Source organism: Mustela erminea, chromosome 4 (assembly GCF_009829155.1).
Source record: "Mustela erminea isolate mMusErm1 chromosome 4, mMusErm1.Pri, whole genome shotgun sequence".
In the NCBI taxonomy this organism is placed as follows: Eukaryota; Metazoa; Chordata; class Mammalia; order Carnivora; family Mustelidae; genus Mustela; species Mustela erminea.
The window spans coordinates 104326210-104338724 of NC_045617.1; the positions used below are offsets into that span (position 1 = coordinate 104326210).

The 12515-nt window shown below is 35.5% G+C and overlaps 1 protein-coding gene across 11 annotated transcripts in view; it reads right to left on the minus strand.

The window, feature by feature from the left end:
* The window catches only part of KHDRBS2 (KH RNA binding domain containing, signal transduction associated 2), a 601759-nt gene that overhangs the window by 18001 nt on the left and 571243 nt on the right, over positions 1 to 12515 (minus strand). For 8 of the 11 annotated variants that reach the window (XM_032340351.1, XM_032340348.1, XM_032340346.1 and 5 more), the window contains 2 exons: positions 9314 to 9487; positions 7292 to 7351 (listed from right to left, as the gene is read on the minus strand). In XM_032340351.1, coding sequence (XP_032196242.1) covers positions 9397 to 9487 — 91 coding nt within the window. In that variant the 3' untranslated portion in view covers positions 7292 to 7351; positions 9314 to 9396. The remainder of the gene's footprint in view (positions 1 to 7291; positions 7352 to 9313; positions 9488 to 12515) is intronic. The other 3 variants (XM_032340352.1, XM_032340350.1, XM_032340347.1) reach the window with 1 other exon arrangement.

The following is a 12515-nucleotide window of genomic DNA, read 5'->3' on the forward strand; positions in this document are numbered from 1 at the left end:
CAGGATATGTTTGCTTATGAATACAATGGTGAGCATTTTTACATCTGTAGTCTAAGGTCTACATTAGCTGAGTATTTTGAAAAGATTATTTTAAAAACATCTAAGCTACGAATTGATTTGGATAATGAAATTTTTTTTATTAAATTAGCTTTTATTTATACATTTGATACACAGCATGAAGGTGTCTCAAAGTTAAAATTTTTAGTTAAGGAAAAATTGGGGGAGAGTATTAACTAAATTTGAGGAGGATATACTCACACCTGTATATCTCACAATTTTATGAGGAGGTGGTATTATTATCCCCCTCTTACCTATAAGAAAACTGAAGCTTCACAAGTTCAAGTAATTTTGCTTACAATGTAGAGCATCTGTTGTGGGTTAAAGTTTCATAGTATAAATAATGCATCTTTAATCCTCCACATACAAATCAACCTTATGGGAATAGGTATTAGCTTGCTTTTTCACAAAGAAACAAATTCAGCTCACTGCTGAAAATTAAAATTGCATGTAGGTATACAACAGAATCCCATTTCAAATGAATAAATAAGTAACAAGCAGCTGAAGAATGGAGGAAGAATGAAAGGAAGAGAAAGAAAATCAGAAGGAATACCAACCAAGCTATTAACAGAGCTGTCTCTGAGGATTAGGATTATGGATTTGGGATAATTACATTACATATTTGTATTGTACATTCTAAGTTTTTCAACCATGAGTGTGAGTTACTTTTGGTAAGAAAAAAAATATATATATATATACACACACACACATACATATATATATTCTTTAAAAAAAAAACCCAATTCATGGCAATTCTGCCATATCCTGAAACACCATTATTTGTACTTGAATGACTTACTTATTAGAAAAAAAAATTCTCTAAGTTAAGCCAATTTGTACTTTATTTGGGATTATCAATGATAAAAAGGATTCAGAGAAGTTTCTCTGATGGAATGTGGTATTATTTATTTTAAAAATTATTGCTTTATAAGAAAGCCTAAAGCAGCAGATCTGTTCAAATGTTAGTTCTAAATAATTATGTTCTAATCAATAAATTAATTTATATTCTTAAACCTCCAACAGGCAAGTTGAAAGAAACAGTTTAAAAATTCAGCATTAATCCATTAAGAAGATCTTTATGCAACATATAAATATAATCTTCTCTGTTTAAAGATGTTTTATAACTAGTGTTATTCCAGGGGCACTTGGGTGGCTCAGTTGGTTAAATGTCTGCCTTTGGCTCAGGTCATGACTCCAGGGTTCTAGGATCAAGACTTTCAGCAGACTCCCTGTTCAGTGGGGTGTCTGCTTCTCTCTCCCTTTTTTGCCCCTCCCCCTCCCCTTTTTAACCCTCCCCCTGCTCATGCTTTCTCTCAGATAAATAAAATCTTAAAAATAAATAAATAAATAAAATAAGTTTACTCCAGCATAGATATTATACATTGATCTTGGTGAATTCCTTAAGTATGTTTATTAATGTTTATTTTTTATTTTTAAAGCTTATTAAACTTTATTTTATTAAAGTTTATATTTTGAAATAGAGTGCTTAGACTAATTAAAGACATTTTCTTATCCACTGCATCCCTTTATAGCTAAGAATTCAAGATTTGGTGAATAGGAGGTTGTATATAAATGTTAATTTATATATAACGATATATATATATTGTATTTGTTTTAATTGAATGTGATTTTTTTTTCTTGGCATACTTTTTGGCTTACAGTGGGCATGTACTGGTTTCAAAATGGAGACAATAAACATTTCTTAACATGGTACTCTGTTGAATGCTTGGACAGTGCTCTTTCCCTAGTAATAATCAGTTGCCTTTCTTTTGGCTTCTCAGATACCTGTGTGCAGTTGGGAAAATGACAGAAGGCATTGGGAAGGGAGGGGCAAGGTGGTATCAGAGAAGTTGAAAGATGTCCTAATGTCAAAAAAGGCAGGCTAAGAGGCTAGAATATGGGAAATATGCTATGTGTGTGTTAGGGCAGAATGAGACAAGGGGAGGAACATTTTCCTACTGATAGAAGTCATCCTGAGAGGCATCAGGTGACAGGAAACCTATGTCCCCAGTTCTGACATTTGCTTGCAGAGGCTCTACCAAGATTATCTAAGAGTCTCCAAATTTCTCTTATAAGTAGATCATTCACTGTATTCTACTGCGAAGTATGAAACGTGATGGAACAGAAATTTGAACTAAATTAGTGTTTAGAAGCTCACTACCAATTTTTAAGATGACTCTCTCTGCACTTTTTTTTTTTTAAATAAAAGCAGATAAGCTGCCTGTTGTTAAGGTATCCGGTGGTATATGAATCAGACAGTTTCCTCTCCTGGTTTCTCAATTTGTCTGACAATAAAGTATAAGAGATTGAGATGTGAAACAGCATATCAAGTAGAGTGACCTTTTTCTCCCACTGTAAATGATCTTTCTAGTACCAATTAATAAATTCCATGTAAAGAGATAGGAAATTCATCTTTGTGCTGAATATGGAAGGCCGGGGCCTGATTGTCAACAAGAACTGTGATTTTACTGTTAACTCAGATATTTTAGTAGGAAACTAGAATGTCCAGATAAATGCTACACATAATAGGAAGTAATTCTTTTTAAAATAGTTAACATTGGGTGATAACTTCACCTGTGTTCTTAACACATGACTGTGTAGTGAAGAACTACAAAAAGATTATTTCTGATTTGAAATTGACTCTCAGTATTTAAAGCTGTGTTCTGATTTACAGATTGAAGAATAAAAGCCTGAAATTGCTTTCTTGCTTATTTAATCATGTGAATTTTTTTTTAACGTCAAAATGGAATTTAGATTATCAGTGAATTCATTTGTTCTACAAAAGACAATAGTCATGCTTTACAACAAATGTGGGATACTTTTCATCTGCATTTTTCTATGATGGACTCAGAACTTTTGGAAGAATGACAAATTTGAGCAAAGATCAAAATAAAGATGTAATTCAAGTTAAAATATTTTATCATAATCTTTTTTAGTCAATATTCACATATTGCTAAAGAACAGAAATTATATTAAAGCTATCTGAGATTTTAGAATCTCTTTTCAGTTAAACTCATTCAAAGTTGGGGATCACCATAACATTTTGGAAAATGTGTGGGTTATCAAACTTTGTTTTAAATATTGGCTTTCCTATGTATTAGTAGTGTGACATTGTTAAACCTCTGGGCTTTAACCTCCTGTTCTATAAAATAGGGTTAGGCATTACAGATGTTTCATGTAAGGTTTTTTTTTTTTAAATGTGACAATAACAGTTCCTTGCCTGGAAGGTATGCTCAGAAAATACATGGCCCGGGGCACCTGGGTGGCTCAGTAGGTTAAGCCTCTGCCTTCGGCTCAGGTCATGATCCCAGGGTCCTGGGATCGAGCCCCGCATCGGGCTCTCTGCTCAGCAGGGAGCCTGCTTCCTCCTCTCTCTGCCTGCTTCTCTGCCTACTTGTGATCTCTGTCTGTCCAATGAATAAATAAAATATTTAAAAAAAAAAAAAGAAAATACATGGCCCAATATTATTATTGTTACTATTAATACTCTAATCTCACACTAAACATGAATAAATTTTACAAATTATACAATTGGTTATTTTCAGTTGTGTATTACAGAACATTTCGGAGTAAAAAATTAAACCTTCCTATGGAACCTGCAAGAGTGGCGAGTGGATGGAGTTTTCCGTTAACAGGTGGTCTCTTGTTACTGAGACTGATACTTGATACTCAGCCAACTCGGATTACTGATCACCATTCTTTATTCCCTTAAAAAAATAAACAGATCTAAAAACTTCTATGTGATGTTAACCAAGAGATGTAGAAATAATGGGAGAGAAGTCTGTATGGTTAAAGGGTTACATTTTTAAGGGACATTTGTGGTTTTCGGAATACCAGACTATTTATTTTTAAGTGAAGAAATAAAGGCACAAGATTAATGTCTTAATGATACAGCTTGGGAAAAAACTATTTCCCTTAGAAGAATTCATGGGAACCTTTAATATGTTATTTTGTGCCATATTTACTTAAAAACTATTAGTGCTTCCATTGTTACTAAGTTAAATGGCTTCAATTCCATTAATATACTGAAAGTGAAAAGATCTAAATGTTACAAATAACACCTAAAAGTTCTTAGGTGGCATCAGATTGATTCTAATTTAATGATACTTGAGTGTAGTAAAACTTTTTATTGGACAAATAGCAGGCGCAAAGACTTTCTTACATATTAATGTTATTAGTACTATTTACAATACTTTGTTTAGTGTCCAGACCAGCTGCCTTTTATATCTTGGTGAACAACAGTTCCCAGTTGTCACAGAATCATCAGTGTACCAAGAATTACAGCATTATCTGAATAAATGCATAGACCATACACCCGAATAACTTCAAGCTGCCGATGCACGGAATGCGCTGTAATTTAGGAACCTTGATTTGCCATGCAAGTTTGTATGACTTGCAGAGGTGAATGTCCCACTTGAGGACATTTGCAGATCAGTAGGTCTAGCCTCCTGGCTGCCATCTTTGGGAGTCGGCACTTCAGGACTAGTGAGAGCAGACATGATGTCATGAAGCGAAGATGTTGGGACCCGGCGTCATTGTCTGATATGGACAAGAGAAGAAGGCAACCTTTGCCTGGGCGAATCAATGTCTGTTAGCTAGGGCCGCTCTGAACAGTCTGCATTTTAATAAAAGGTTTCTGCTGAAAGGCCAGTAACTTACGCAAACTCTCATTCCCCATTGCCAGAGAAACCTACTATATTCACTTAGGACTATCTTGAGAGTCAAACAAAGTTATGCAATAAACGACTGCAGTGTATGTTTAATTATATTTTTCTATATCTCAGCTTCATTTCAATCTTATGTCTCTGGACTGCCAATTGGAGAAAAACAATCTCAGCTGAATATGAATTAATTTTGGTCAGGAGTTGCTTTATCAACTCAGAGATTGATTTTTGCCCCATCTCTTTTTCCCAGGGTTGGATTTTAGTTTTGGAGTTTGTCGGGGGGGGGGGGGGTGCAGTGGATCCTGTCCCCTTCCCCATCGTATCTACGCTACATGCACATCTGGGTCAGCGCTGGTCCGTGCTGACGCCACTGCACCTGCCCATTCTTCCTGCGGAGGCGGTGGTGTGTGTGGCTGTCCCTGCCACAGCTGCCTCACTCTTGCCAGCATGGAGAAACGTTCTGTAGAAACGTTCTTCTGCAGGCTAGCACCAGGTATACACTGGTGTGGGGGAACTCTGTGAAGCCTGATGCCTCCCTAGCCTCTACTTTAGCTAACGGTCCCTTCTGTGTTCCAAACCTACCTGAGGCTTTTGTTGGACAATTGATACAATATACAGAACCCGTTTTCTAGGCCATACAAATATCTTAAACTAATATCTTGGATATTGCTGCCTTTTGAGCTTTCTTCTCAACTTGGACAGTATTTATCTTGTAGAATATATATGGAGGAAGGTGGATGAGTCATTGACTGGTTGATTGTTTGGAGACTTCTAAATCTACTGTTAACACATAAGTTTATGTCCTGGTTAAAATCTACTAAAAATCCAAGCTCTGAAACTCAAAATCCCCTTTCTCATAAACCAATATTTTTGAGCTTAAAAACTCTTAACTTTTTATCTCAGTAGCCAAGAATGTTCTGTTCTCTGCTCAGCACTGGTATTTTTGCTGTGATAGCCCCGCCCTGAGTTAATGCATTCAAAGGTGTAGTCTGAATGGTGAGAAAGCCACAGGTGATAAAACAACAGCAACAATAAAATAGTTTCAGCAGCCACAAAAACACACTGATTAATATATCAAAAGAGTAACAGTGACTGGTTTCTCTTTCATTGCTTTACAAGATCAAGCCTATTGTTTGAAAAAGTCTCAAAGAAGAATAATATACAGGACTTCTGGGTTAGAGATTCTTTCTCCCCCTGGTTTATAAAAACAGTAATATTTCTAAAGAGTCAAATCAGATGTGCAATGTTACTGATAAATAAAATTCCGAACCGTATTCTCTGTAACTTTTGACTTTGATTCTGTGGCTTCACAAAGGGACTTGATTAGTTGAAGCTCATACAGCTTTAGATAGTTATTTTAACAGTTTGAATTTTAGAAAAGTTCTCCCAGATGAAGTTCGTAATTATAAGATTTACTAAATGTGTGGATTGCCATGGTTCTCTGGGATATTTGCCTTAGCTCTGTTTACTTCAAACCTAGAGTGCCTTCCTTTAATTTTTCACATAAAGTCTGAACAATTTAACATAGCACTCTAGGACAACCACTTGACTTGACCATTCCTCTCTAGGCTTTGCTTTCACTCTGTGCCTTCAGGAAGCTGGACCACAGGGCCCATCGATCTGCTTTCCTCTGAAATACTTTGGGAACTTTTTGGACTCCGTGAAGTGAGACAACCTATTCCCTTCGCTAGGTGGCACTCTCTTCCTCATCTGGTGCTAGGACCTCTCCAGGCTTTCTCATACTGTTCTTAGAGGGCTAGTTGAAGGCTATGCGGTATTACAGATAATTGCATAGTAAAAAGAAAAAGGACCATGTCCACAAGAACTTTGGGGCTTCAGCCATATTTCAAATGTCATGGCAAAGCCACTGAAATTTTCTGAGCTTCAGCTCAGTCTGTGGACTTCATAACTGCCCTTGCATTGTTTTCAGTCTGAAGTGTACTGGCTCAAGTTTTCTACTCCTTGTGTACAGAAATCAAGTCTCAATTTTCAGTAGTGCTTTGAGTTCAGTAAATATTTGCTGAATCAAATAGAACGGCAGATGAGAAACAAGAAGTTTATCACTAAGTCCGGTGGCATAACCGGGGAAAATAATGGTAAGTTTAGTTATTTTTTTATTGACTAAATAAATGTTAATGTTAATAAACCCTCATTGACAAAGGGTAGGTGAGCAGTTAGTTACGGGCTTCCCTTTTCCCCTTCCTCCATCTCTGTCAACAGTTGTGATTTCTTTCCCTAAAACTGCAGAGTAAAAGTTTGAATACTCTTCTTTTGTACTATTAGGGAAAGTTAATAGAGAGTAATCCGTAGCAAAGAAAAAAGGCTGAAGATTAACTAGTAATTCACGTTTCATTTGATAAGCTTCTGAGTAAGCTCAGAAAGCCCCACCAAATAAACACCAAGTTCGTCACTTTATTTCGAAGAAGATAAAAAAATACCTCCGGTTCCTTGACAACAGTCTAAACCTTTGCAGTGTTTCAATAAGCGGCATTCGGTGTTTTCGCACACTGCCACAGCTGTATGTGGGTAAACAGGTTATCTTTCTTGGAGGGGATAACAAATAAGCTTACCTCTATCCTTGTTAGCCACCACATCTGCTATTCACTTATGTGCTCTTTGCTTGTGGATACCTAAAATAGTGAGAAAGAATAAAAAAAGAAAATTAAATATAACTCGACAGCATTTTTGCAAGGCAGACATTTACAATTTTAATTGAGGACAGACACACACTTCATAAAACTATAGCATGCAACTCCAGCTGCAAAAACTGAACAGCAGTATGCCTAAGCTGGTTAGCAGCAAAAAAGTAAACCAATCACATCGACAAAAGCCACCATAAACAAAAAAACTGTATTTAAAAGATTAACAGTTTTGGCATTCATCCCTACCATCAAGTCTTTCGCTTTCTTTTTCCATCAAAATTTAGCTTACGTTTGATGTTAGCAAGAGTTGCATTACTATTATTGTTAATTTTAGTTCTGTTTATTGCCTTGAGGGTTATATATTGTAAAATAATTTTGGTGCCTCTAGTTAATGTTAATTAGTTGTTTTAATAACCTATAGACCTATTTGTTATGTTTTTGTAGGTTTACTTTTTTAACTATCAGGAACTTAATAACTGAGAATATTTAACATTACTGTTGCATAGGCAAAATTACAGAGTCACTATTAGTGTTACCTGTTTAACGTTTAGTCATCCTTTGAGTCCTGCGACATATTTCCTTAATAATCATCAGCCATCAAGTCTGATAGTCTCAAAAGAAATATCAGCCCTCTAAACTGCCTTCAAGGGCGGTGATATTTAGCACTGAAAATTACAAATAAAGTTTTTGAGGTTGAATAGCAACAACTGGCCAGTGACACTGATGATTTGTTTGTCAAAACAAATTGTTATAAACTACGCAAATGAAGTCCACGCACTCCTTTGAGTGAAAACAATAAAGTGAATCTACGCAATGCTTACATGTTGGATGGGATATTTAATGTGCGGGGAAACTCAAAGGTTGAAGAACTAGGCATTTAGACAGTGGTAAGTGGTAATCTTACCTCTTTATACTCCATTACTCTTTCTCACGAGAGACATGCTAATGCAAACAAGTCAATCAGAATTTGTGTTTAGCAAGATAAAGCTTAGAGGATAGTTTAAAATCCATTTATTATTCTAAATCCATTTTTTTCCATTAACATGTTATACATTAGTGTTTACTAACCATGATTCATGTAACAGTTTAGTTTGTTAACTTTTAAATTATTTAACAACCATAAGTTATTAATACATTTTTTAAGTATTACACAAATATCTTAAAACAAGCTTGGGTTCATTTTTGTAATTTTTAAATAGAAAACATTTTAGGCATCTCTTGAAGAAGAAATAAAGCAGGCATTTAAAGCTAGAAAACAAGTAATTCCAAATTTAGTTTTTACAAAAGTTTTCAGCTTTATTGACAAGTTATGGCAAACATATTTGACAAATTGGTTTCCTATTTAGAGTAGCTTACACATGGAACTTTATGTGTGTTTTTTTTTCTTTTTTAACAAATACAGGTTAAAACACTGAACAAATTCAGTTAGCTACATACATACAGTAGCTGCTTGTTTTCAACTCCATTAAAACAGCATTTAAAATTAAATTTACAAACTTAATATCGAACATCTTCATCTAACTGACAGATATTAAAAGACAGGTTAAAACATCTTATCTACAACTTTATTATCAGCTAGTTCAAAAATCATATTACAGCCTTTTAGCAACCCTAAACAAAGTTTTTGCTAGATGATTGAGACTCAAAATCTGTTAACAGATTCATGCTGTTTCTTAAAAAAAAAAAAAAAAAGAAAAAAGAAAGAAAGAAAGAAAGAAAAGAAAAAAGAAAAAAGAAAAAAAGTTTACACACAACAATGAAAAACAACCAAGAGAATATCATCCTACTGAATGGTTTATAGACAATGCTTGCCAATGTCTTTTTTAGTCTGTTTTGTAAAATAATACTAGGGTCAATGTCACACCAACAGTATAGGGGGAAATACAAGAAATATATAGGAGAAATCATGAGCAGTTATCCCTAGAATAGAAAAAAAAAAAGGACTATTACTTGTCTTGTTGCTGTTTATGTGGAGACCACAGGCTATGAATTGTCTTTGAGGTGAGGTCACGGGTGAGAAGGACCTTCAATATCTACCATAGGGGTGCTCCCTGTATCCCCCTCTGGCTGACCTTGGCGGTGGTGCCTTCAGGCTGGAGCGGGTTGTGGCCCATTCTTCTGGTGCTATGAACAAGAGAAAGACAGTAACATTCACGTGGCTTCACAGTTACCCAAAACAGTCATTTAAGACGTAAGTGTTGACCAAGGAAAATAGAATAAAAGATCTCAACACTGATGGGTAAAGCCTTACTACCTTTTCCACATGGTGAGATCATCAAAAAAGTATATATTTTGAAATGTAGCCACGTGGAATTAAACTTGTGAGGCATTCTTCAAAGAAGAGAAAGTTAAAGTCCCTGGATAAGTCTACATTTATTATGTGTAAAATTTTTGTTCCACAGAAAAGAAAGAGGGTAACAGTGTAAACTGCTCCTCATTTTATCCTTTGTAGTAGAGTTCTAAAATAACCTAGTGGTTCCTAGTCTTTGAGTAACTTGAGAATCGCCTGGAAATCTTAAAATAATATAAAACAAAACCAAAAATGACTAATGCCTGTTCTCTGTCTCCCAAACCAAATGATTAGAAAAGAGACCTGGGGCTTGCTATTTTCCAGTGCTCCCCTCGATGGTTTGTAAATGGGACAGGGTGAGGTCCTTGTGCTAAATTTTCTTAGACAAAGTTAGTAAGAGATAGACAGGATATGGAACAGAGTAAATTTACGCAGTAAAATCAACAAAAGAGTATGCTCACATCAGTTTTTACAAATACCTTGAAAATAAAGGGGTATTTGTACATTAAGAAAACTCATTCACTTGTTAGTCAGATTTCCAGTAACCTGAATGTTCTAGAACCTAGCCAAAAACAAAATAACAACAACAACAACAACAAAAAAACCAAACCAAACAAACAAACAAAAAAAACATACAGAAGAAACAAGCCAACAAGCTTTTGAGTGTTGTGGAAAATAGGCTTTATTAAGTTTATGACCCCAGAAAAGGAATGTAGCCCTCCTTGAAAGGGCCAGGGACTTAATATGGGGTTTATGTTGGTTTCTTATGTAACTCCTGAAGCTAAGTTATTTGGGTCTTCCAATCCAAATTCAGTTTTCATTTGAGAGCAGATTTCATTCGTGGAACTATGGTGAGAGGAAGTACGGACATAGAAAAAGAGATTGATAGAAAGAAATGCACTGACACTGATAACCGATATAAAGGATAGTGCTGGTAATGGACATAAAACTGCAGACTGAGGCCAATTGATGTAGATGGGGCATGTGTCCCTGAAGAGTTCAAGTGCCCCTAAGGATATTTTGTACACAGTTCAGGGAGATTAAGGAAGAACAATAATTAAAATTTATGCTGCACTCACTATGCTATACATAAGGCAGAGGATAGTGATGTGCAATATAGAAAAATAATAAAAGCCCATCAAATAGGAAAAAATTGCATTTAAATATTTTTGGGGGGATATTCTTCATCAGAACTTCTTTATTATTATTATCTGATAAGTGAAAAATTTCTCTTTGCTATTTAAGGTATGTGCTTAAGTTTATTTCAGTATTTGATAGGACATAAAATAGAAATGAAAACTTAAATAAAAGTAGGAAATACTGCCTTTTCTCAGAATACTGATCGACTTAGATCAGGGGCTGGGAAACTATGGCCAGCGAACCACACTGGCAAGCTGTCTGTTTTTTTAAAATAAAGTTTTAGGAAATGCAGGCATGCTTATTTATCTGCATATTGTCTATGGCTGTTTTCACTCTATAAAGAGAGAGTTGAGTAACTGTGACAGAGACCATACGTCTGCAAAGCCTAAGATATATAGTCTGGGCTTTTACAGAAAAGATTTACAGACCCCTGCTCTAGATCTTGCTGTCTTTTTTGGCTGGAGATTGTGGATGTTGGTCTTTCTGATGTGATCTCTTAAGGATGGGAATTTACCCCTAAGCTGTTAGACTTTCTTAGCAGACAGATTGTGGAAAAGAATTCTTTGTATTTACTCGATTGGAATTAAATAAAACTTTTTTAAAAAATGTACTGGAAGGGAAAATGGATTCTGCTTGCAAAACTAGCAAATGCCTTCTCAGCCTTATATAATACGAATTTTACACTTTAACTATGAATGATCAAGAATATACCAATGTCCCCTGTCTTCTGGTGGTAAAATCTACCCCATTTTATTCATGTTTTTAACAAAAGGAATGTAATACTTTTTGCTTTATTCTGTTCTAGAGTATTAGAGATACCCGGTTGTAGTCTATGGGATTTAGAAACTGGGATAATAGAAGTTTCAAGTTTTCCCAGGGAATGGAAGTCTTGGATCCTTTCTCAGAAGCTTAATGTTCTTGGTTTCTGTAATATAGTGCAACAATATGAACAGAATGACAGCAGGAGCTGTCACAGCTACCCCAGTTTCATCAGATTTTTTAAACTGGGGGGGTACCTGAGTGGCTCAGTTGGTTAAGTGGGTGCCTTTGGCTCATGTCATGATCATGGGGTCCTGAGTCGGGCCCCATGTCAGGCTCCCTCCTCAGTGGGGAGTCTGGTTCTCCCTCTCCTTCAGTGTGCTCTTTCTTTCCCAAATAAATAAATAAATCTTAAATCAATCAATCAGTCAATCTTAGAAAGGGGGGACAAGACACTTAAAAAAAAAAGAATTTTTAAAGTTGCATAGTCTTGGGGACTTGCCCTAGACCACATTGTTTGATAAGAACCCACTGATTAGCTTTACTAGGCTTTATCTAAAGCTCTAGGGCAGCTAATTTATGGGCTAAAACCTTTCATTTCCTAACTTTTGGCTAGCATTAAAATGGTGACGGTCACTATTTTCTGCTGTATTCTCAGTGCCTGGAAAAAATGCAGTGCCTAGAAAAGGTTGAACACCAAGTATGCATGAATAAAGGATGAAGGAAGGAAGGACAGACGGACGGAATTGTGAGACAGAAAGAGCTTTCAATGACAACCAGTCATTGAATTGTTTTGTCATTACTGACAAAACAGTAATATTTGAGCTGAAGACATTTGACATTAGTTTTAGAAGCTTTATAACTAGAAATATTATATATTTTAAAGTCAGACTTCTTACTCAAGAGGTTAGTTAGCTAAATAACAAAAGTATTTCTCAACTGGATTTCATGAAACAATCATAG